At 34.4% G+C, this 27,000-nt stretch overlaps 2 protein-coding genes across 5 annotated transcripts in view; both read right to left on the reverse strand.

The window, feature by feature from the left end:
- The window catches only part of LOC147410986 (Transducin/WD40 repeat-like superfamily protein), a 90,526-nt gene extending 88,181 nt beyond the window's left edge, over nucleotides 1-2,345 (reverse strand). For 2 of the 4 annotated variants that reach the window (XR_015178646.1, XM_086443087.1), the window contains exons 1-2: nucleotides 2,021-2,329; nucleotides 1,777-1,892 (exon numbers count right to left, since the gene is read on the reverse strand). Coding sequence is in view for 3 of the 4 variants with exons in the window: in XM_086443087.1 (XP_086299213.1) it covers nucleotides 1,777-1,892; nucleotides 2,021-2,030 (126 nt within the window). In the remaining variant the exon portion in view is untranslated. Of the gene's footprint in view, nucleotides 1-1,776; nucleotides 1,893-2,020 lie in introns of all 4 variants that reach the window. The other 2 variants (XM_086443097.1, XM_086443107.1) reach the window with 2 other exon arrangements.
- An 18,659-nt stretch (nucleotides 2,346-21,004) lies between these two features.
- Nucleotides 21,005-22,190, reverse strand: LOC147410989 (uncharacterized). Its single transcript, XM_086430052.1, has 3 exons — nucleotides 22,008-22,190; nucleotides 21,808-21,937; nucleotides 21,005-21,713 (listed from the first exon to the last, which is right to left on the reverse strand). The coding sequence occupies exons 1-3, from the start codon at nucleotides 22,135-22,137 to the stop codon at nucleotides 21,005-21,007; spliced, it is 969 nt and encodes a 322-aa protein (XP_086286178.1). The 5' UTR covers nucleotides 22,138-22,190.
- Nucleotides 22,191-27,000: the final 4,810 nt, after the last annotated feature.

A 27,000-nucleotide genomic window follows, 5' to 3' on the forward strand; every position in this document is an offset into this window, starting at 1 on the left:
TTTGCCAACAAAAACATCGTCATTCCCATTATAGGATTGATGTTCAGAAAAAGAAGTGATGCCCGGAGTCATGTGACTCGTCGCTCCTTAGTCGGTATACCAGTTGGGATCTAAAGGTTGTGAAATAGAGAGTCCTGCAAAATTATTAGAAAATTTTTCTGCAGGGTAGGGTCGATTAGATTTGGAACATACATTAGCAGTGTGGCCTATGCCATTGCAAAGCTGACGAACAACAGATCCAGAGATGTTGGAGGAATTAAATTTAGGATAGGAACCTAGAATCTCATTACCGAAAGGACGTCAATTTGTATTATTCCAGTTGGAGCGATTGTTGATGAATCGTCGATTATTGTTCCATCCACGATTATTTCTGTAATTACGAGAGTTTGGACGATAGTTGTTGCTCCAATGACCACGTGGAGAAGGATTTGTTTGATTATCCTTGGGGAATGAAGGACAGGTACGTTCAGTAAGGAAAGTAGAATTGTGGATCTCATTAGAGAGAGAAGCATTCATTTGTGTAATGCGAATTTCTTGTGACAGTAGATGGCCATAAAGTTCGTCTGGAGGAGGAGTGCAATGTTGAACAATGAGAGGGGAGACAAGAGGCTCATAACTGGAATCTAGGCCATGGAGAATATATTGCATGAATTTTGAGTCAGAAACACGCTTTGAAAGAGCTGCAAGTTGGTGACATAAATTTTTGACATGTTGGAAATAATCAGTGATAGATGAGTCTTTCTTTTTCAAATCCAATAGTTGTTCCCTGAGAAGAAATTCTCTTGCATTAGATTGAGCAGCAAACACTTTTTCCAAGGTAATCCATGCAACACGAGAAGAAGAATAGCTAACAATAATAGGTCAGATTTCAGTTGAAACTGTAGCATTGATGTAAGTCAGAACCAATTGATAAGCTCTGTACCAACTTTGGAATTCAGGGGTAACAATATCAGTGGTTTGACCAATCTCATTGGTTGAGAACTTGGGAACTTGATTGGTGCAGGATTTGAACCATCAAGATATCCTTCCCAGACCTTGGCTGTCGATGAAGGTGAGAAAACTATCTTTCCAAAGAATGTAGTTGGTGCAATCAAGTTTAATTGGGACTAGATTTTTCACATTTGCAGTAGATGTAGAAGAAGCCATTTTCTTAAAGAATGAAAGATAAGGGAATAGAGAAAAGATAACAGAAGAGAACAAAAGTCTGACATCCAACAATATTTATGAAAGAAGGCTGGTTTAGGTCTCCTCCTCCTCCTATGTAGCTTTGATACCATAAAGAGTTTTAGTTAAGATAGGAAATCAGATTGGAAACCGATAATTGTATCTAAAACACTTATTTATAATATTACATAAGAGAAACTGCTGTGTAAGTTATAAGCAGTTTATGTAACTATCTTGGAGAGTTGCATAACTATCTCGATCACAATGAGGTACTACCAATCACGTCTTATGTTCAGTTAGGTCACATTTCTGTACTTATCCCTTTTCAATCAGATTATCTAGAATCATTAATTCAGTATAGTCAACGAAAATGAACTAAACTATTTCTTAAAATTACAAATCAATCAACATAACTTACTTAGGCTTCAAGAATTCTATCTTGAATTCTACTTTGGCTTTGATTTTTAATGAATTTTATTTAAAAAATAAAATAAAATAAAGAATGAGATTAACCTAAAATTGATAACTAAATCAAATCAAACAACATTGTTTTTCTTCACGTTTACATTAATGCAATCGAAACAAAATATAGAAATTGATTAGAGTTGATACCTTGTCTGGTATTGATGATTGTTTTCTTTGAGAATGCGAAGAAGTAGAACCAGGAATCGGACCCTTGATAGGGAAGTACCTGTTCTTCTCCGGATCGAAATAGAAACCAGGAAGATCTTCACACACCCAATGATCGATTAGTTATATAAATTTCACAAAATAGTATTCAATTAAGAGCGAAAATAGTATCCAATTAAGAGCGAAAATAGTATACAATTAAGAGCGAGAGAGAAAGAGAGAAAACCTTGTGGCATCTTATCTTTGAACTTCGAAGGAGGAAAAGCGAAGCCCGAGAGAGAATCACAAGAACTCTTCTTAAGTTTTCTTATGCTTACAGACAGTACATATAAACCCTAACGAGAAGAGCAATCCTTCGCTGAGAGAGAGAGAGTTTAAAACCCTACAGAGAGGTATCAAGAATTCGAGATGTCAGTATGTAACGGACGATACCATGATTTTGAAAGTTGAAACCCGGTATACACGTCTCGTCTCGTCGTATGAGCCATCTCGTCTTGCACGAGTCAAGTCGTTTACATTATTTTAGAGAGCTGCTATTGGCACTTAATTTTCACTTATTACACCCCAATTCTTAAATTATTTATCACACCTTCATTAAAGATTCGAACACACCATTCAAACATTACCAAAGTTACTTTAACATTACCATGTTTTATAACAAATTAAAAGAAGAGAAATTTACCAAAACGATATATGAAAATTAAAAAATCACCGCAATGAGGCACTATTCATTTTAATTTCAAAAATGGCAAATTTCTATTTTCAAAAATAAGTTATTTCACCAAAATGATAAAATTTTAAATGTAATAGTGTTTAATGCCAAAAATACCCTTTTTCCATTTTTTCTTATAAAATAGTATATATATAGTCATGTTCAACACTCTTCATTTTGTCATGCGTGTTCTTCCCTATTTGGGTTAGAAGTTTTAGAATGGGCTAATTTTCTTTTTTTTTTTTTGTTGAAGATGATATATATGGTGAAGAGATCATCCTTACATAAAATCAGCTCATTCTGAAACTTCTAACACATCAAAAGTGGTTTACAAAAAATGGTCAATCCACGATTCTTCAACATATAAAATGGGGCTAGAAGTTTCGAAATGGGCTTATTTTTTGTGAGGATGATCTCTTTATCAAAAATCAGTCAATTCCAAAACTTTTAACTCATATAAAACAAAACATATAGGGCAAAATGTAGGGTGTTGAACATTTCCCATACATATGTACTAGAGTTCACCCATGCCTACGGCATGGGCATCCTCTCTCAGGTTAAAGGGATAAAAGCAAAAAAAAATATAATTGGATGAGTATTATTATTACTAAAAAAAATTGAAATTAGTAAAAGATGAAAAACAATAAAAGGTAAAAGAGGAGATATAATAAAGTTAGGGAGGTGAATAATAAATGAAATAAGTGGGTCCCAAGAAACTGTAACTTGATGGAAGGATATTATTAAAGAAAATTATATTAAAGGGATATGAGATGAATATAATAAAATGGATTAAAGGGACAAAAGATACAATATAGTAAAGTTATAGGACATCCTCTTTCGGTTTAAGGGGCATAAAAGTAGGGGGGAAAATGAGTTAGGGTGTATTATTAAAAAAAAATTGAGATTAAAGGGTAAAAAATGAAAAACAATAAAGTGAATTAAAATAGGGTTTGAACGGGTGAAATACAGTTTGGATATAAGTATGTCCATATCCATGTCTGAATTTTTTATTCGGATTCATATCATGATCCGGATCTGAATAACTAAAATCATATCTGAACTATTTTACTTTCATCAAATCCATATCTGGAACTGATCTGAAGGTCGGATAATGTTAAACCATTCAAGGTTATTTCAAATAAAATTATTAAAATGTGGTCAAATAGTGACTTGAACTCAAGACTCCTCCAATTTGATTGATGTAAGATAACTAGAAAAATATAAATATACAATTTGCAAAATAAAATATCATTCGAATCTTGGTCGATATAGGAATGGATCCATATTCGACTTGGATTAAGGGACATCAACCCGTATCTGAACCATATTTTTATTCAGATATTACTTGATGGGACCAAACCCGCTAAATTTGGATTTGGTGCACTCGAATTTCGAATAAAATTTGTCTAATTTTAAAACCTAGATTAAAGGGGTAGAAAAGAAAATATAGTGAAATTAGAATAGGTAAAATAATAAAATAAATAAAGTGGGTCCCATGACACTATAACTTGATGGGAGGTTTAGACGATAGTTGTCTCCCACAACTGTAATTAATTGGATATTTGTGTCACACACAATTGTTCCAACTAAGTTGTGTTTTATTATATATACATATGGGGAGCGTTCAAGGAACATATGTAAAAACAACCATTTTTCAAAATGTGAGTTAGAAGTTTTGAATTGAGCTGATTTTTGTGAAGATGATCTCTATGATGAGAAGATCATCCTTAAAAAAAATCAGCCCAAAATGAACCTTCTTACCCCCATCAAAAGTGATTTCGAATGTGGATAATTGATTTTTTGCCAATAATTGGTAAACCACTTTTGAGGATTTAGAGGTTTCAGATTGGGCTTTTTTGTGAGGATGATCTTCTCATCCTGGAGATTTTGTGAGAATGATATGTATATCCCATGTTTAAGTAGGCAACTAAAAATATAATTGTTTTGGTATGGTAGTGTTTCCTTCAAGGTTTAGTCTATTCCATCGCTCTCTAATAAAAAAAATTTATATTTCTATATATTTACTTAAATAGGGGATATTTTATTTTATTAAAAAACATTGTTCATTATAAATTTTACCGTTTTTGTGAAATAGCTTATTTTTGAAAATGCTAATTTACTATTCTCATAATTAAAATGAATAATGCACCATTTTCATAATTTTTTAAATTTTCGATACAAGTTTTGTTGGTAAGATTAGGTCCATAAGAGGTGCTTAACAAAGAGTTTATGTTTAGTTTTAATTGGGGTGTGATATGTAAATGTTGGGGTGATAATAACAGCTCCCTTGTTTTAAAATAGTTGGCATTTTTTTTTTAATTAAAGGGGGTTAGGCAAACCCCTAACCAGAAAACAAAGGACTACTATTGATCATAAATGTGTCCACTGGCATCTTTACAATTGTTTAAGGATCATCATTACACTACTTAAGGAGATGATGAAGGAGGCAAGGAAATCAGCTGCTTGGTTGCACTCTTGGAAGCAAAAGTTGAAGTCTATCCTGGGGAAATGTCTAGCTCTAGCTCTAATTTCTTTTATCAATCTCTTCTCTCTCCAAGGGGTTTCATATTCTCTCTTGATAAAGTCAATTGCTAGCTTTGAGTCAGCTCTAACCTTTAATGACTGGACATTAAGATCTGATGCCATTATCAACCCCTTCAACATGGCTTTTAGCTCATATGCTTGAACTGATTTGGCATGGGTATTTTCTACGAGGGCTCTAATGATACTACCATTGTTCTCTCTGATGATTGCTCCCTTGCCTCTAGCGTTAACTCTAAAGGAGCCATCTAAATTCAAAACATAGAAGTTGTATGGGGGCTTGATCCAAGAGCATCTCACATAAACTTTGACTTCGAACTTGAGGGATAGGTTCCAAGAGTCCATGAATTCTCTATTAGAGGCATTGTCCTCAACGCAAGCCTCTATACTTTGGACTCTAAGTTGAACATCTCTCACAATGAAGCTCTCCAAAAGATTTGGGGGTAATAGTAATTTTAGAATAATCGCCTACATCTCTCACTCCAAATGTGGTGGATGAAGGCATTAAACGCAAGTTTCTTGACAGTAGCACATAGCTTTTTGACCTAAAATTGTTGCATACTCACTCCACTTTAGGATTCCAACTCTTATTCAAGTGCCTCAATCTTGTTCTTCTTAAGAGACCAAAACAAATGTTGAAGGAAAAGTCACACTCTAGAAAGACATGATCCTCACGTTCTTAAAAGTCTCTGCAAAAGCAACATAAAGAACTCTGGATGATGCCTACGTCTCTCAACCTTTCTTGGATCCTGAGGTCCCTAATAATACTCAATCATGAGGTAGAATTGCAGCGCTTGACATTATTAGGGAACCAAACCCAAGCTATTGAAAGAGCCTCAACACTTTTTACAAAAATAATAAAAAGCATCACTTGATATAACGAGGGATTTTCTGAGAATGGGAGCCGCCACCTTGTTTAGATTTTGGAACAAAAATAACTCCAAATGAATTTGGAATGGTCCATAGGTAAAAAATATGGGCAAGGGATTAAATTACTGATTTCGGAAGGTGTTAGGCACCGAATCCGTCTGATCGAAACAATCGGTCTCTACTATGATCCAAAAACTATCATAAGATTAAAAGACAAAGACTAAGGTTAAGACTAAGATCCAAACATCATCATTTCATGTCAAGTTGGTCAATCATGACATCATCATTTTATATCCAATTGGTCAATCAAATATCAAGACTATGATTTCCTCAATTATCACACAATTCCTCAAATTCCACACGCAAGGATGAAAGGAACAATTTGAGAAAGCGTAAATCATATATAATGCCTTAGGGCTCAGGTGACAAAATTTACCAAAGCAAAATTCAATGTGCATGAATAAGTTCCCAAATTGATGAAGATTTCTACATGCATGATTAAGTTTCCAAATTGATGAAATAACATTATATTAATAAAATTTTCAAATCGCTAAAAATATCATATGCATAAAATTTTCAAATTAGTAAAAAAATCCACGTTCATAAATAAATTACTAAATCGATGAAAATATCATATGCATAAACAAATTCCGAATTGGTAAATGTCATCATACGCATACATCATCAATTTTCAAATTTGTAAATACCACTATACACATGGACAATTTCTAAAGCCGGCAAAAACATGTGCATAAATAATTTCTCAAATGAGTTATCATTTTGACACACTTACATCTTAAATTGATTATCATTTCAAACCATAAGCATAGGTAATTACCAAAGTGGTCAAACTTTAGTGAAGGCACAAATGAATCTCTGAATTAGTCAATTATCATCATGGGTATCAATCATTGTCAAGTCAATAACGTATGAGCATGAATATTATCCTATCGATCATGAATATTAGCACGGATATCATCAAATCAATTAAATCATAGTAAGGGCAAGTGAATATTAAAGGAAAACTCAAACATTATTAATTTATGCATTAAAATTTTGCCACGTAGTATAGAACATACCTTTCAAAAATAAAAGAGAAGAAAAAAGTGGAAATGAAATAAACTTATCCAACTCAATCTCTACAAGCTACTCGTATATGATTAATGATTGAACCAAAAAATAATTTTGAAAAATAAGAAAAAGGGAAAAGAAAATGATTAAACAAAATTTTGTTTTAGCAAAATATAAGAAAAGGGAGAGTAATAAAATAAAATAAAATAAAGAGAATAAAAATAATAATGAACAAAGAATAGTAATGGAGAAGAAAAAAAAAGAACTCACCTTGAAAGGGAAAAATTGTGGTTGCTATGTACTTCCTTCAAATCTGATTCAAGGAAAACTTGTGAGTGCGATAGTGATAAAAGAAAGAGCTCGAGGAAGTTCAACTGCTAGTTGGAGCGTTAAAAGGTTGGATGCGTTAAAAGGTGAAAACTTGTGAGTGCGATAGTGATAAAAGAAAGAGCTCGAGGAAGTTCAACTGCTAGTTGGAGCGTTAAAAGGTGAAAGGGTAGTGACTGCCGGTTGGGGTGTTAAAAGGATGAAGAGAAGAGGGTGTTCAACTGCTGGTCGGAGTGTCAAAAGGATAAGAGAAGAGGAGAAGTGGCTACTATTGGAGCATGGAGATGAATGAGAGGTCAGTCCTTATGTTCCCTTTTTCTTCATATTTTTATTCTTTTTGCTGTTTAGAAAAATAAGAGAGAGGGTTTGAGCATGAGGAGAGTGAATGAGAATGGGAAAGCTTATTAGTGAATGAATAAGTATGAGAATCATCGAGAGCTCTAAAAAAGGTCCAATGATGCCCTTATATAGGTTTTTGTTTCACTCCTTCGTTAAGAAGTTTCCGAAGGAGAGAAGAAAGAGAGAAAAAACTTCTTTTGAGTATTGGACGAGCCCCCTCCTCAATGTGAATTCTTTGATAGTTTCTTATGAAGATTGGTTGAATCAATGTGAGAATCTCAAATTTTTTAGAAACTTATTTTGACTTTTGGGTTCTTACTTGACCGAATCTTAAAATAGTTCATCTTTTACTTCTCATTTCTTCTTGGCTGAACAAGGGTAGGGGCATTTTAAATTTTGAGTGCATATTTTCTGGCTAAGAACTAATGTGTGTGTGTGTGAGGTTTTAACTTTAAGTCTTGGCCGAATAGAGGAAACCGTGTAGAATGGGTCTTGGTCTCATGGATCTCAAATGCGTTGAATCAGTTCACTTCCCAATATTCTCAACCAATCATTTGGAATATTTATCTTTATATTTCAATCGGACAATTAAAATGAGCAACACTCCGAAGTTCTACCATGAGTTAATTATAATTAGTTACTTGGTTTGGTGTTTTGTTAATTGATTGGCAAATGACAAGTTGATTTTAAGATTGAGTGGCAATTTAAAATTGATTGCTTTGATTTGTCAATTATTGAAATTGATTGGCTTCATTTTAAATACCATTAGCACCCTACCTTATCTTTTTTAAAATTCCACTTTTAAATTGGGTTGTAATAAGTAAATTTTCATTGTAATCAACAAGGGTCCAATACTCATTTTCTTGATTAAAATTTCAGTTTCATTATCTCATCATGATCAACAGGTGTCAATCCATATAATGAAAATCGTCATTTTATGTGATCAAATCTGCGTCAGTCCTCGTAGTGAAAATTGTCATTTTATGTGAAAAATCCCATCATTTTATGTGAAAATTTTCGATTCTCCTAAGCGTAGAGTCTCTAGATTTTCTTAATGTGCGTAAATATTGTCAAAAATTTATTTTCAATTACATTTTCATAGAAATTAAGGTTTCTAAGTAAAAGTTGACATCAAAGAACATTTTAATCATTTTTGCAATTTTTCGTAAATTTCTCCATTTTCATTAATTTTTGTCTCATTAAACTCAGAATCATATTTTAAGAGTAATGAAAGAACTTTCGAGACATTTTAGAGGTGTGGGGCCCACAAGGGGTATTTTTATCATTTTATCAATTTTTTGTAAATTTTGACGAACGTCTCAATGTGATTGTATTTAAGTCTTAAAACCTTGTCTTTCTAGCGTTGCGAGGTCTATATGTTATCGAAATGTGTGGCGAACCTAAGTATACATACTTACTAAATGGAGTGTAGAGTGTAGTGATCCTAAGCGTGCCAAGTAAAAGAGAGATGAAATTACGAGGACTAGGAAAAAGTGAGAATATAAGGAAAATTAGAACATAACATCTCACAAGCTTTCAGCTCCTTCGCATTATTTTGCGCTCATCATCAAGAATCCACAATAATTGAGTGACAAATTATCGAATCAAAACAGATGCAAAAATGGGGTGTTTACAACTGTGCCAACTGACAAGAAAACTAATGCTTTGAAGAGCTATGTAGATTGATTTCAAAGAAAACGAACCCTTTAGGTTTGGGGACCATAAGCATTTGTCTTCCTAGGAGATGTCGAGGTCCAGGGCTCCAATCTGACTCCCCAGACTGGCAGCAAGGTGCGCAAGTAGGTGTCATTGGCTATCTCTAATGAGATAGCTAACTTTTGCTTCATTGTGCATGTTAGTTTCATGGGAGGCCTGTAGCTACTGGATGTTGAGTAGGACACTCTCTAAGATCCGAGGGTCATGCCAGATGGAGGTGTTGTAGCTATTCCCAATTTTGTGCCTCACCAAGCTTTGGATGTTACCCCTCAATTGTAGTATTTTCCTCCACATCCACGAGGCTTAAAAAGGATAAGCATTGTCCAAAAGTTCCCCCTTTATAATGTTGTTTTGGACTCACTCCACCCAAATGTTTTTTTGTTAGTCGTTATGTCCCAAGCCTGCCTAACTATCCCAACCCTGTTTTGAAGCTCAAGATCATGGATCCCCAACCTTCCATTAGCCTTGTCTCTAGTGATTATTTTCTAGCTTATACAATGCAATGCATCTTCCTTCCTAGGTTTGGGCTAGCCTATAGGAATCTGGAACAGACTTTCAATCACTTTGATCACCTTCATAGGCAGCAGCAGGACACTAGACCAATAGACACACATACTACTGATAACATATTTGATAAATTCAATGTGCCCAGTTAAAGAGAGAAATCTGGCCTTCCATGATTTAATCTTGTTGGTTATCTTGGAGATAAGAGGTTGGCAATCAGAAAGCTTCAGTCTGGAGGATATGAGGGGGGCTCCAAGGTATTTGACAGGAAGGGAGCCCTCCGAGATCTACAAATAGTAGGTGATCCTGTCTTTATCCCTCCTCCTAATCCCTGAGCAATACACATTGCTCTTATTCAGGTTTATCTTGAGGCCAAAGATTCTGGTAAACCATTTCAATGCACTCTTGATGGGTTCAACTGACTTGGGGGTACCTTTAAAGAACATCATCAGGTTGTCTGCAAAAATTAAGTGGCTTATCTTGGGGTTGGAACACTTGGCCATTAGCTCCATCTCTCATTTTCTTGTTAACTCCTTTAGGTTAGGAGAGATTTGCTCTATCACCAAGACGAATAGATAGGGGGAGATAGGATCTCCTTGGCAAATCCCTATCTTCCCAAGAAAGTAACTCTTGAGGCTTTCTTCATTCTTATTATAGAGTACATGGGAGAGGAGATACAACCTCGGATCCAAGCAATGAATATGTCAAGGAATTTCATCTTCTTCAGGCAGTAAATAACCACTTCCCAAGCTAAAGAGTCATAGGCCTTCTTTAGGTCCACTTTAGCCACATACTTGGGGCCCTTTTGTCCCTGTGGAGGTTTCTAACTAGTTCATGGGATAGCATAATGTTGTCTCTGATCAATCTGCTTGGAATGAAAGCTAATTGGAAAGGACTTACCAGCATATTCAAAGTTCCCTTGAGCATGTTTGATAGAATCTTCAAGATGCATTTGTACAACACATTGCAGCAAGCAATGGGCCTGAAATCCTCCACCAAGGTAGGCCTGTCGATCTTAGGAACCAAGAAAATGGTAGTTGCATTCATCTTCATATCCGTCTTACCCTTGAGGAATTAGCACTAGATGGTTTCTATCACATCCCTCTTGACAATAGACCAAGTCCTTTGGAAAAAGGTAGTTGTCAGTCAATCCATCAGGGTCTGGGACTTTCTCCCCATCCATGAAAAACATGGCTGATATGATTTCATCTTCAGAGATAGGCTTGATAAGTTTGCTTGCAGAGGCTTCATCAAGGCTCATGAGTTGCAATTCCTGATCATTTATCTCAATGTAAGAGTTGGACCCATAGAGGTTCTTGTAGCACCCCATTATTCCTTCTTCTACTTCTTCCTCTTTCTCAGGCCAGGCGCCATCACTATTTTGGATGGAAGAGATCTTGTTTCTTGCTCTTTTAGCAAGCAAAGACTTGGGAAAAAAGGGCATATTGAATCTCCTAATTTGAGCCAGTTGAGTCTGGATTGTTGCCTGGTGGCTGCTTCATCCCTCCTAGCCACCACATGGAAGAGCTTGGCAATTCTCCTATCTTCATCCACTAATTCTCTGTTCAGGGGTAACTCTTGGATAACCTTTTGGACTTTATCTAGTTGCTCCCTAGTTTTCTCAGTCATCTTCATGTCCTCCCCAAAGTGTTGAGAGCTCCAATTCTTTAGGATAGATTTCAGTCTTTTAAGTTTAAGAACCACCTTGAACATGGGGTTTCCTTTCACAGGTTCACTCCGACTAACTTTCACCATCTTGAGGAACTTTTTGTCTTCCACCCAGAAGTTGAAGAACTTAAAGGGTCTCAGCCTGCTAGCAGTTTCCTCAACTATAATGATTGACATGGGGCTGTGGTCAAAAATACCAGAGTGGTGGAATTCAACTTTTGAGTTTTTAAAAGCCTCGATCTAGTTGATGTTGGTTAGCACTCTATTGAGCTTGGAAAGGATCCTTCTATTATCTTGTTTGTTGCACCAGGTAAGGTGGCAGCCTCTAAATTTAAGGTCCATCAACCCAGTCTTATGTAGACAATCCTTCAGGTCCTTAACATCAAAGTTAGAGACCCTTTTTTCTTCCTATATATCTTCTCGAAAGCAGAAGAGATAACATTGAAGCCCCCCATGACTAACCAGGGAAGGTCAGCTGTACATTCCAACTCTTGCCATAAAATGGTCATATCTTGTCTAACATTATGCCCATAGACCACAGATAGCAGGAAATGCTGCCCCTCTTTGTGGAGCCCTTGTAAGGTAATCATCTGATCAGATTTATGCACTAGGTTCATGTTAGTAACAGTGTTGTCCCACCCTACCCAGATTCTCCCTTTAAGAGCATTGATGCTATTGTCTTCCATTCTCCAATCAGGTCACACCTCCTTAGAAATTCTGACTTTATTAACATCTCTCACTCTAGTTTTATAATACCCATGACATCTATGTGATTTGTTTTTATGAATATCTTCACTTCCTGCTGTTTAAGAGGGTTATGCAGCCCTCTAATGTTCCAAGTTGCGCACTTCATTGGGAGCTTTCAAGGTCTTCCTCCTCCTTTCCATGCCTCCTCTCTTGGCCTTCCATTGCCTTCTTCTGTCCTTGCATAGCTTTCATAGCCGCCTTGATTTGGATCAAGGAGAGGAGCTGCTTGTTCTGCATCATGGCTACCTCATCCACCCTAAGGTTGTTAAGGTGGCCTTTGGGACATACAATTTGCGCATTGCTATTTGAGGGGCAATAGTCTTTAACAACTTTATTAATTAAAAAACTAAATTCAATATAATTTTATTTGACTCATTTGTGTCAACATGCTAATTTTTTAGTTGAATCAATTCGATGAACATTCAAGTCGAGTTTTAGAATTTTGTTTTAATTATTTATATATTTTAATAAATCTAATATACATGACCAAATCCATTTGATGATGATCGTACTCATCTCTATCATCGCCATTTATGTGATTTAAAGATTACTAGTTTTGGTAAGAGAAATACGTTTTTTTTTTAATTGATTTATAAGAGATGACCATAGTTAAGGTACAGGTCATTAAATTATAAAACATAGGGGTAGCTCAAATAAACATGTTTCTTTAAACTTCAAAAATCATTGAAAGGGTAATTATGGTATTTTTGTTTCTAAAATCTTTTTTAGACTAATATTTGATAAATTGGATACTAAGAGTCTACATTTTTTTACAAAGAACTTTTGATACATATTTTCAAAAAATAGGTCTTTGTGGTCATTGTCCCTAAAAAATAAGAATAATACTGAAGTAACTTCAAAGATTGACCTCATTTCACACTTTCTTGACGTGGAGGTGTACGAGCCATATACGTTTTTTTTTTATCAAAATACAAATGAAAAGCATCTATGGTTCTATGCACACCTTCACATTAGGAAAGTGTCAGATGAAGTTACTTTAGCATGATTAAAAAAGAAAGGTATTTTAGGAAAATGTAATGATGTGTATATATATATATATATATATATATATATATATATATCTATCTATATATATATATATATATCTATATATATATATATATATATATAATATATATATATATATATATATATATGGGAAAGGGGGTTAGAGGTTTTGGAATGGGCTGATTTTTGGTGATGATGATCTCTATGGTGAGAAGATCATCCTCACCAAAAATCATCCCATTCCAAAACTTCTAGCCCCAGTTTACAAGTTGAAAAATCGTGGACCGTCCATTTTTTGTAAACCATTTTTGATGGGATTAGAAGTTTTGGAATGGGCTGATTTTTGGTGATGATGATCTCCTCACCGTAGAGATCATCCTCACCAAAAATCAGCCCATTCCAAGACCTCTAACCCATGTTTTGAAAAATGTTTTGCCAAAATGTTTGTTGCTAAACATTTTCCATATATATATATATGAGTAGCGTTCAATGGCCAACAGTTTGGCAAACATTTTGGCAAACACATTTTTCAAAACATGGGTTAGAGGTCTTGGAATGGGCTGATTTTTGGTGAGGATGATCTCTATGGTGAGGAGATCATCATCACCAAAAATCAGCCCATTCCAAAACTTCTAACCTCATCAAAAATGGTTTACAAAAAATGGACGGTTCACGATTTTTCAACTTGTAAAATGGGGCTAGAAGTTTTGGAATGAGCTGATTTTTGGTGAGGATGATCTCCTCACCGTAGAGATCATCCTCACCAAAAATCAGCCCATTCCAAGACCTCTAACCCATGTTTTGAAAAAGTGTTTGCCAAAATGTTTGCCAAACTGTTGGCCACGGATAGGGACCCTATATATATATATAGGGGACGGTTCGAGGGACGTGCTGAAAACCAGCTGAAAAATAGACGTTTGAGAGACGTTAGATCTGAGAAAACGGACGGTGCAGATTGTGCAAAACGTCATTTCCAATTAAAGAAACATAGTTTCTTTTATTTACAAAGAACTCCCTCCTCTTTTCTATTTTTTTAATTACCTCAGTTTTTCTATTTTTTTAACTAAATCTAACAACTCTGTTCTGTTCATCTTCATCTCGACAAACCCTTTGAGACTTGAATCATCTCTCTTCTCTATTCATCGGCTACTCCTCCACTTCGTCTTCTCCAAGCTATTACAGGTATAGTTGTTCTCTCTCTCTCTCTCTCGCTCTCGCTCTCTGTCTCTATCTTCGTCTTCTCCAAGTTTTTTTTATTTTTTATTTATTTTAAACAACTCTCTGTTTTCTCTCTTGACAGACGAAGGTTTTTAAAACAACTAGTGTCGTTGTTTCTTCGTGAGTGAGAGAGAGAGAGAGACTACACACCATTTCTCTAGAGTAGTTGTTGTCTGAAACCTTAAACAGAACACTTCGCATCAAACCCACGCCCCTAGTAAATACGAAATTACTGTTATTATAGTAATGGTTTTTAAAGCTTGTCTGATACAACTCGAGCGAGTTGAGTCATCTCGATCTTTGATATTAAATTGAGATATTTAACAGATTGACTCGTCTGATATCCGAGTCATTTTGATATCCGCCGAGCTTTAAAATAAAGAGACGGAGACAGAGACAGAGAGCGGTTCAAGGGACGTTTTGGAGAAGACAAAGTGAGAGAGAGAGAGAGAGAGAGAGAGAGAGAGAGAGAGAGAGAGAGAACAATTATACCTGTACGTGTAATAGCTTGGAGAAGACGAAGTGGAGGAGCAGCCGATGGAGAGAGAGAGAGAGAGACGAAGGTTGAGTTCGTCTATTGAGAGAAAAACTTTCGTCTGTCGAGAGAGAAAACAGATATTAAGTTGTTTAAAAAAAAAACGAAAAAAAAGAAAAAAAAAACGAGGGAGTTTTTTTAAATAAAAGAAACTCGGTTTCTTTAATGGAAACTGACGTGTTTTCTCATATGCACCGTTTGTTTTCTCACATCCAACGATTGAAATTCATGGTTTTCTAAGACGTTTTCCAAAACGTCCCTTGAACCGCCCCCATATATATATATATAGGGAAATGTTCAGCAACAAACATTTTGGCAAAACATTTTTCAAAACATGGGTTAGAGGTTTTGGAATGGGCTGTTTTTTGGTGAGGCTGATCTCTACGGTGAGGAGATCATCATCACCAAAAATCAACCCATTCCAAAACTTCTAATCCCATCAAAAATGGTTTACAAAAAATGGACGGTCCACGATTTTTCAACTTGTAAACTGGGGCTAGAAGTTTTGGAATTGGCTGATTTTTGGTGAGGATGATCTCCTCACCGTAAAGATCATCCACACCAAAAATCAGCCCATTCTAAAACCTCTAACCCATGTTTTGAAAAATGTTTTGCCAAAATGTTTGTTGCTGAACGGGACTCATATATATATGGACAGTTCAGCAGCTGTAAAGTTTGCCAACTTTGGTGCCAAACATTTTTCAAAATATGGGTTAGAAGCTTTGGAATGAGCTGATTTTTTGTGAGGATGATCTCTATGATGAGGCGATCATCCTCACCAAAAATCAGCCTATTCCAAAACTTCTAACCCCATCAAAAGTGATTTACAAAAATTGGACGGTCCATGATTCTTCAACTTGTAAACTAGGGTTAGAAGTTTCAAAATGAGCTGATTTTTTGTGAGGATGATCTCTTCACTGTAGAGATCATCCTCACCAAAAATCAGCCAATTCCAAAACTTCTAACCCATGTAGGACAAAACATGTTTGTTAAAGTGTAGGGTAAAGCTTAGGGTGTTGAACATTTCCCATATATATATACCCAACATAATTGAAACAAGATTCAACCAATTTGATAAAAAAATTCGATACTATCGTTGGTTCAATTTTTAAAGGAAAAATTACTTAAAGGACCCTCATAGAAGGGTTTCTTTCTAAATAGTCCATAAGTTTTGCGTGGTAGCTTGATAGGATATTTAATAAAAAATTTCAATGGTCCCTCGTACAGTTGAGTTCACAACTTTTACTGTTGAACTCGATGCTTTATTATTTAGTCTCGAGTTCACAATTTTTATTGTCAAACTCACTATTATCTACTGTCAAGTTCACCACTTTTTAAATAAAATGGGTAAATTTGTATTAACCCCCCCCCCCCAATGGACGATATTAGTGTTCTCCCCTGCAAAATTGGCGAAATTAGGGTCCTTTGAGTAACTTTCGTTGACTTGGTCAAACTATTAACAAAAAGAATAATCAGTCAACAGAGATAGTAAAATGTCAAAAATACCCTTATGTGTTGGAATTACGAAAATGTCCTTCGATCAAAGCAACACATCTGTGTTTGATCTAATCGTTCTAAAGACAATAACTTTGAGAACCCTAATGGTTTTCAATCAATTTCTCAATAATTTAATCCTAAACTTTGTTATTTTGAATCTTAATCTCATCGTTTCTAACATTTTTTCATCATTTTCAACTCAATTTCATATTTTCAACCTAATATCAATGTGTTCATCTCAATCCCATCGTTTTCATTCATCCCAAAGGCATTCTTTGATCCAAGGCTTAGAATCTCTACTTGGAAAACACTAAAATAAAATGAAAAACTAGAGAAAAATGAAAAAAAATCAAGAGAAAATATGAAACAACGAAGAAAATAAAATTAGAAATCCCCCATCCTGTATATATATATATATATATATATATATATGTTAGTTCTACAACCCCACATAATAAAGAACAAAAAAAAAGAAGAAATTATTGATTTTTTTCATGGAAACTTATGCCTCGAGGATAAAATGGTTAAAAGAGCTCACATGAGAGTTGAAACCTTCACTCATTCCATGAAAAATGAAATCTTTAACTTGATTAACCAAAATCTATCCCAAAATCAAAATATGATTGAAAGATGTTAATGGTAGGGTTGCAAAGTAATGGGTTTAAGGAATAGAACCCTAATACTCTTGAGAACATTCTAACGATAAAGGAATAAAAGATGAAGTTGGGTTTTCGTTTAATCCAATGGTGTGAAATATTATAATCTAACATTTGAGATTTAATTTGATTTTTTATTTTTTAGACAAAAACAATGGCATTTTGGTAATTTAAATGCTACAATGGTAGTTTGGGTATTCAGACCATAGACCGTCAACAAAACAAATGTTGGTAACGGTTTGACTGGGTCAATGAAAGTCCAGGAGGTAGACCTCATCTTACATTTTAAGGGGGGCGGAATAACACTAATTGAGACCATTTTGCAAGGGGAGTCTTATTGAAATACCCTATATAAAAAGTGGTGAACTCGACACTGGTAAAACTCACCCATGTTCAATTTTTGAGTTTTTTCAACTAAAATATGTGAAAAGATCAACTAAAAACTTGAGATACTAACTTGTTTAGATGATTTCAATCCAAAATTACCATTCTTGATCGATTTTCATCCAAAAACTAAAAAAAGTAATATAAAAAAAAAAACCCTAATGTTTTACGTACAACTTCAAAATGTTTGAAAAAAATGCTTGAAAATAGTTTCTTCTTCTTTCTTAAATCTTTTTTTCGATGAAATGAAGTCTTTGAAACTCGATTGAGATGTCAAAAATCTAATTTTTAGATGAAAACAATGAGTTCAAATGTTTAGGACATTCAACGGTGAGAAATGTGGGAGATGAGGTCCAAGGACTATTTAGAAAGAAAATTTTTATTAAATGCCTTGCCAAGCTACAGTTGAAAACTTAGGGATTATTTAGAAAGAAATTCTTTCGTGAGGGTCTTTAAAGTAATTTTCCCATTTTTAAAACATTGTGCATGAGGAAAATATCTTCACTTTGACCTGTCTAACCTCAAGCCTCATTTGAAGCTCTCCACCAAATCTTGAGATTGAGAGGAAAACTCTAATTTCCTAGAGATTGGTATCTTTTGGAAATCAATATATGGGAATGCCCACGAACATTCTCCAAAGCGTCTCAGCTGTTTGTTTGATGGAGGCCCCAAGCGTTGCTTGAGACTAAGGCCAAGTACTTAAGAAAGGTGTGGATACTGCGTACTTCAGGTAGTTGAGTAACTACTCAACTCCAGGTCTCATTTACTGTCACCTACGCACGCACCAAGGATGAGACTTTTTTGAACATCTTTTTTTTTTTTCTTTCCAGAGTTGAAACCACAAAAGAAAATTAAGTTGGAATCAAATGAAAATATATCACCAATCACAATGGTGTTTAGATTGTGCGTCTAACGAATGGTGGGCCCAAAAATTGTTTCCTCAAAAGGGTCTATATGTAGGGGCAGATTTATAGTAGGAGCAATTGCCCCCACAAGAATTTCTAAAATTTGAAGGAGCTACTTAAAATTATTTTTTTCCATTAAAAACTTTTGCCCCTACATAATTTTTTAAACTTTGAAGGAGTTACTCATAATTTTTTTAATATCTCTAAAGGACTTTGCCTCCCCCCCCCTCATAATTTTGTAAGCTTTGAAGGACTTCCATATAAATTAAAAAATTTTAAGATCATCAAGGAATTTACCCCCTTACAAAATGTTTTTAAATTTTGAAAGAGTTAATAGTAATTAGAAACAAAATTTATATCAACAATGTCAGAATTTTGCCCCCACGAAGAAAAAATCATGTCTCTGACCCTGTGTACATGATTCATAGAACTGATAGAATAAGAGACTAGTAGTTGGGTAGTCTGGAGTATTGGATCCGAACTCGTAAACCGTTTTCCTTCTTATGTAACTTGTACACATGGTTTTAAAACTCGTTTTGACATCTCATCTCGTCTATGAACTAGATTGAGTCGTCTCAGACGAGTTTTTCGGTATGTTTGAGAAGTCTCGTTCAACAAAGAGAAAAATGAATGTGGGGTTTTAATCTCGTTCGAGACATTGACTTGTTCGTCTATCTCGTCCATGCCTGATATCGAGATGACCCGAGCGATACGTCTCAATCTCGGACCTGTTTTGAAACCATGTTTTGTAGAGTTTTGTCATTGCGAGTATGAATTTATTCCATCCTAAGCAGATGAACCAATGGCATGTTGCAATGTGTATTAAAAATACTTAAAATCCAAACTTCTAACCGTTAGAGAAAATTTCTCTCTACCAACCAATTGCCCTTGTTTTTTTAATACACGTGGCAACATTCCATTGGTTCATCAGCGTAGCAAAGAAATTCTTTAATAGAAAATTCAAACCCTGTCTTTCCTTACATGCGAACGAAGACAACTTGATGACATAAATACCTCGACATAATTTTTTTGAATAATGCTGAATTGACCTCATTTCATACTTTTTTTGATGTGGAAGTGTGTTATTAGAGCTATAGTAGCTTTTCATTGAGATATGAGTGAAAAATACCCATGGTTTTGAGATACGAGTGGAAAGATTCTATGATTCTATAAGCACCTCCACGTAAAAAAAAAGTGCGAAATGAGGTCAATCTTGAGGTCACTCCAACACGACTTTAATTTGTTTCTGTTTTGTTGTCTTTGTGAGATATCTAATAAGATCACTCAGTCTATAAAAATGCCAATTCAAGATGATTTTTTTTTTTTGGGGTGATTTAGACATGTGCCCCCATGTTTGAGTGAATATTAAAGATATCCCTATGGTTTGAAATTGATGACGTGTATCCTTTCATCTCAATCTTTTTAATAGAATAATGAAGAAACCCCACATATATACCATTATCTTAGACCAACAAAAAAACCCTTGATTTTTCTTCTCAAAATCAGTCGTCTTCAACCTCTTTGGTTAATTTTTTTTTAACTCTCATCATTTTCAACATTAAAATTCTAACTACCCCATCCTTCAAATCTAAAGGATAGATGGGGTTTTTGGTAGTGTAAAATGATGGAATTTGGGTGGGGTAGAAGAATCTCAGGTTTTTTGTGATGATTTGAGACAAGGTAGAAAATGGTGGATTGGATATAAAGTTGAATAGAAAACTGTCATCTTAAAGCGTTTAAGAACTTGAAGATGGCTGGTTTTGGGAACAAAATAAAATAGGGTTTTTGGGAAGGAAAAGTAGAGATTTTCGACAGAAAACCTATTGAATTTTTTTGGTGGAGAGAGTTAATATTAGATTGAAAACGATAAATTGAAGACAAGATTGAGAAGATTATGAATATATGTAATAAAGATTGAACAACTTGAAGATGCATGATTGGTTTTAGGAAGAAAATTCTACTTCAAATTAAATATGAGGGCATTTAGGTCTTTTTCATAATTCCATTAGGAAGACTGAGGCCAAGGGAGGCATGTCATTGATTTCAAAACATAGGGGTATCTCAAATATTCACTAAAACATCGAGGGCATTGCTAAATCACCCAATAAATTGTCACAAAACAGTCAATCAGAGATTCCACCAGTTACACGAACTCACATGTATTGAGGATGTCCCCAACTTACAAAACTTCGAGATCTTGTGAAATCTTAAATTGACTTTTCTGTGAATAAAAATGCATCATGTATAGATACCCAAAATCAATTTTGATTGACGATTTTGTAACCACTCAATTTGAACGTTTTATCATGATGAATATGTCCATGGGGAGGAAATGCTCCAACGCAATGGCTACTAGTCGCCAGCAGGCTGATGTTTGGTGTGTGCTGGAGAGAGAGAGAGAGAGATGTTGATTGAAGAAACAACAGATTTCCTACCATGATGAGCCATATTTTACAAGAATATCACTCATGGGAGCCAATTAAATCGTAGATAAGGAAAAAAAAATAAAAATCTAATAATCCCATTCAAGTTGTTGATCCATGGAGCTCATACTGTCATACAATCCACAAGGAATCAAAGTAGACTCCATAAACTCAAGATCAAAAGTAGAACTATTGAATGAAGTGTCCATGTCTTGGCCATCCTTCACTTCATTGGTCTCATCCAACTCCACTTCACACACCTTCCCCTCCTCCTGTTGTTGTGGTGGTGGTTGCCTTTCTTGCTCAAACAATTCAACACTACCACTCCACAAGCAATTCTCATCTAAAAACCCAAACCCAGATGGATTCATTGAAGAACATGAGATTTGATTACTACTCGCTATCGAAGAATGACTACTGAAATCAATCAAGTTTTGATCTTTAACAGTCCAAACAAGATTAGGGTTTTGGTAGTCAAAGGTGGGGATGGTCATAGCTTCATGCAAAGGAGGAGGACCAATGGTAGCTGCAGTACTAGTAGTAGGAGGCAATGTAATAGAACTTGGGTTCATGTTCATGGTGGATGCATCTCTTATAGAGAAAACTGAGTTGTGTTGTTGATAGATTTGATTGAGATTGCATGCATTGTTTCTATTGGAAATCTGATGAGAAGGGATCAAATTGTGAGTTTTTGGATCCAACCCTTGTGCAAGAAGCTTTTTCTTAATGCATGAATTCCAAAAGTTCTTCACCTCATTATCTGTTCTACCTGGTAGATGCTTAGCTATTTGAGCCCACCTGTGAAAAATAAATAATAAATCTATGTTGGATATTTAAAATTAAAAAATAAAACATTTGTGAGAAAAAAATAAAGCTGTAATATCCATCACACCTATTGCCCAGAATTCTATGAACATCAATGATGATGCTTTCTTCTTGAGGAGAAATAGATCCCTTCTTAAGATCTGGTCTTAAGTAGTTAATCCATCTAAGTCTGCAACTCTTTCCACACCTTTGAAGTCCTGTTCTAACAAAACTAACACATTTAGATAAGAACAAGAAGGCAAGAAGAGGAGAAGAAAAAACCCAAACCTGCAAGTTTTGGAACAGAACTCCAACAACCATGTCCATGTGTGGTGATGCATCCGATCAACTTCTCGTCTTCTTCAGGAGACCACAACCCTCTCTTGACTTTCTGTTTGCTGCAGCACTGATGGCCCATCTCAAACCACCAACCCTCAACAATGCATCTCGGCACTTATAACCGGGTACTGATTCCTTAATATATCCCTCTAATCCAAATGTGTAGGACTTCCTCTAAATTTAGTTATACATAGATTATAGTGTAAGATTAAGGAGAGAGAGAGAGCATATGTTTGAGAAAATGTGCTGGAGTTTTAACTTAGGGTGTACTCATGAGAGGACCATTGGTCACATTAGTAATTTGGTAGCTTTCAAGATTTCTTTCTTCAACAGTTGCTTTCAACTTGATTGGTATTGAGTTTAAAATTCAACACATTTCATTACAAGTATTACCATTGAATTTAAAATTCAATTAATTTCATTACAAGTTCTGAAAATTTGTTAAATGTGTCGTGTATGAAATGTCTTGGATTATGCTATGCTACGCAGTGCCCCTCCAGGAGTGTTAAAGGGCAATTGTGTAATATTTTTTTAAAATTTTTTTATTTTCTTTGGGATTTCTATTATAAAAAGATAAACACATTTTAGTAATTCCTGATTTTATAAATAGAGATCTTTAAGACAATAAAATTTGAAAGAAAATGGTGATAGGTGTCACTATTACTTTCTCTAATAGTGTCATGGCCCACATGATAAAACTTCAAGATATGTGAAGTTTACTCTCATCTGACTTACTTATTACTTTTTCTAATGTTGATTGGGTCGAGACCACGTGTTTCAGGGAAAAAAATTCCACTATTGGTTATTGTGCCATCTTTGGGACACACATAATCTCTTGGAGCTCCAAAAATACAAGTGTCTTTAGGTCTAGCACAAAACCTGAATTTCCTAACCTTGCTTTGTGTCACGGGCTGAATATGTTTTTAACCCGAAGTTACTACGTTTTACCGTGTGACTGTGACACTTGGTCACCTTAAAGATCTCATGGAGTCAATCAATGTAGTGCAATTTGATATAATTCTTCAATGATTCCATCACCATTAACTATGGTGTGTAAAAGTTTAGGGACCTTCTATGTATCAACTAATATTGTGTTTCATGCACGTATAAAACATTTAGAGATTGACTACCATTTTGTCTAAGCGAAAGGTTACTCGCAAAGACCTCATCGCCCGTTTTATCTCATCTAAGGAATAAATAGCTTATGCTATCACCAAATACATCTCAATTTCAATAGTTTTATTCAAAATTGACCATCATCAATGAGCAATCCAACTTGATCAGAGGTGTATTGATAGATTGCAAATTTTGTAAATCTGAAAATTTTATAAAAATTCGAAATGTCAAATCTAATGAATTTTTTTTTTCAAAAGTATATTGAAATTTCCAGTAGTACAATATCACTCTAACTTGCTAAAAATGGCATGTAGAAATTGACACTTGTGCATATGTTAAGCATAATCCATGGCTCAAAGAAGCAAAGCCATTTGATTCACACACACATATAGAACCATTATCTCGGACAAACTCCTTTCCCAAAATGTTAGAGTTGTCTAAATGATCTTATTCTTCGCCCATCTAATTATGTCTAAAGTCATTCCTTCTTTAATTGTACCATGTTCATATTTGTACTCAGTAATTCAATTCTTGGTATTTTAGCTCTTCTTCTTTTAGAATCTTTAAGTTGTATATTAGTTATTTTGGTTGGTGGTGTTGCATATGATTAATCAATCTCAATTTTTTTACCTCAATTTATCATATATTTGTACCACACAACGCGAAAAAAAAAGAGTTCATATTTGGCTGTCCTTTTTCAAATTTTGTAAAATTTGTAAAAAAATTTCTGTCGATGGATCGAAATTATCAAGTTAATGGAGGCTGGGATAAATCGATAGTTCTAAGCCGTCGAATTTATGGAACATCACAAGTTAAAACGGCCCTAGACTATTGATTTTGATTTCTGAAATTCATGGGTCTTGGTCCGTCGAATTTTACCATAGAATTTTGCAGTTTTCACATAGTGTTATCCTTTTTTTTTTTTCCTTATGCACATTTTCACTCATCAATCCCAACATCCTTATTCTTCGATGTGTGCAATTTATAATCTACAACCCAAATGTTAGTTAATTTCACGAAATAGAGTCCAACCTCAAATGAGAATTTTATTGATTTAAGATCTAGTTATTCATAATAATAAAATAAAAAAAGAAAAAAAGAAATCCTTAGTATAAAGTATGTATCTCGAGAATATGTCACATATCCATGACATATATGTTTTTATGTATCAATCGATCCTAACTCTAAATTATTATGTGCAATTAAAAAAAGAGAGGAAGAGAACCCAATTCAACGTGTCCAATCTTCTTCCAAAAGCTGCTTCTCCTCACACATTTTTTAAATTGTTTTAAGAAATTGGGTTAATCTTTCCTTCACTCAATCTTTTCTTGGGAAAGTCAATTTCTTGGTGTCATGGCAGAGGGTACGTGATGATTGGGTCTGTCTCCTCTCATGATTTTTGTTCTTCTTTTATGTAATTTGTTTCCCAAAACATACTTTTATAATATATATAAAAGATAAAGATGAGAGAAAATTACGTGAAAAAGCATCAAAGACAAAGCCTTAAATGAACAAAAACTGTTTTTTCATTTTGGTGATTGTTTTTCTCAATTTGATGATTATTAGTGCACTCACACTCACATCATTTTCTATGATAGCAGGTGAAAGTTTTTTTTTTATCCTTTTTCCCCTAATATTCCTTTCCTTTTCTAGAAGACTTCCTTTTGAAAGTTAGAAGATATACACCCCTTGACTTGAGTCGTCTCTTATACATTAATAAAAATGACCTAAATACCCTTTATCTTCAACTTTGTGTTAAAAAGAGATCTTTGATTTTTTTTCCCAATATAATCATCATCAACGTTAAAATTCTAAGTATTATTTTATTTATTTCAACCTACAAACATAAATAATGAGATAGAAATTTTGTGGAAAGTAGATAATGATGGATTTTTTTAATTTATTATTATTATAGAAAAATTAAGAGTTTTCTACAAGAGATTAATATGAGATTGAATATGTTAAGAATAAATCACTATAAAAGTTGAAGAGCTTGATGATGATCATTTTGTGGGAGAAAAATTAAGAAATTCTCTTCTTTTATTTATTTATTTAGGGGGGGAGGAGGTGTTGTTGCTAGAAATTTTATATAAAGGCATTTAAGTCATTTTCTTTGGTCCGGGGACAAGACTGAGAGCAAGGGGGGCATGTAATCAGTTTAAAAATGTGATTTTATTTGCACCCACCAACTCCCTTTAATGCACCCACTCTAAACATATTTTGGAGTGAGATGTAAGGAGGTAAGTGGCTGCAAAGAACACAAAACGATGGGTGCAAATGGCCTAGCCCCAAAACAAGGATACCTCTAAAATGAGGGGGATCTTAAATGTCCCCCTCAAGGCTTGGTAAATATTTGAGAGACCCCACATTTTCAAGCAGGCATTATTTGACCATGGTCTTCTCTTAGAGACTAAATAAATTTGACTTAAATGCCTTCATAATCAACTATTTGTCAAAATTCTTGATTTGTCTCTTTTATCACTTGGGGCAATAAAAATTTCTTTCCTCAACTTGAACCTCAAGATTCTATCTCCTTTAAAACTCTGTAGCAAGCTGGGATTTTCTAGGAAGAGATTATGGATGTTTTAGCGAGATGATGAAGACAATGGATTGATAACGAGGATATATAATTAAGTTAAAGAAATTGCATACAAGTTTAGGAGTTTGAAGAGAATGGGTTTCTTTTATAAAAAATAAGGAATTTTGTTCGAACTTGAAAAGTCTCATTGAAGGTTTGATTATATGGATAAAAAATATATATGAAACCATCCTAAATGTACAATTTTCACCTTGAGATTCATATCAAATGCATTGTAGACCGAAGAGGAATTGTAAATTCCTACAAACCCCAAGATGCAAAGAGATAATGCTCAATCCATAACTTGAGGTAAGCAAATTCATAGTTGGTCTGCAATTGAAAATGTCCAGACACCAAGAAAGACAAGATCCTCACAAAATATGATCTCTATAAAAGATTAGTTAAGAATCCTACTTCAATGCATAACTGATAGTATAATTCACGAAAAAAAAAAAAAATTCATGATCACCTGAGATCAACGAAATATTTATAAAATTTGAAGAAATATATCAATACCACCCAAAAATGTGGATTTGTTTGATCTGATCAAGAGTGATCAGGCCAATGAAATCCTACCGAGGCTAATCAAATCGGTTCAAACCAATTTGGACATTAATTGAAAATATTTTTATTGCTACCCAACTCCAAATCCCCTTTACATACTACATGTACACTTTTTTAGATCCATTGATACATTAATAATGATGGTGATGATGATGTTGTTGTTGGTCATGATCATATCAACCAATTAGAAATTTCTAGTTAATATTGTTTTTGTGCTTAGGATGTGACCCACGAAGCTGATGGGATCATGGAAAGGTTAATTAAGGATTATGAGCTTTTCATAAACAAATATTATCCAAAATTCTATGATTATTTCTTTAGTTTTATCATTAAAATGCTTTATCATGCCCATATGTCAACTCTTTCTAACTTTGCCATTAATGCAACAAAATTTATGGTCTTTGAGTGCTTCATTGCTCTTTTGCAAATTATATTTGTACAATTTATTTATTTATTTTAGTTTTTATTTATTTATTTATTGGGGGACTCCTGTATGTTTGAATTATATAACCGAGCCAAGCAACCTATTAAAAAATTATCAAAACCAAATCTTTTTCAGACCTTAAAAACCCTTGGAATTGTTTCAGATAATGATACAAAACTTTGAGAGAGAAACTTTGCAACATAATACATTGGAGTGCAAATCTTTTTCCACCTTTAAATTTGTATTTTTTTTAGGCTATC

This window comes from Akebia trifoliata, chromosome 1 (genome assembly GCF_017979445.1).
Source record: "Akebia trifoliata isolate Shusen 1 chromosome 1, ASM1797944v1, whole genome shotgun sequence".
NCBI classification, from domain to species: domain Eukaryota; kingdom Viridiplantae; phylum Streptophyta; class Magnoliopsida; order Ranunculales; family Lardizabalaceae; genus Akebia; species Akebia trifoliata.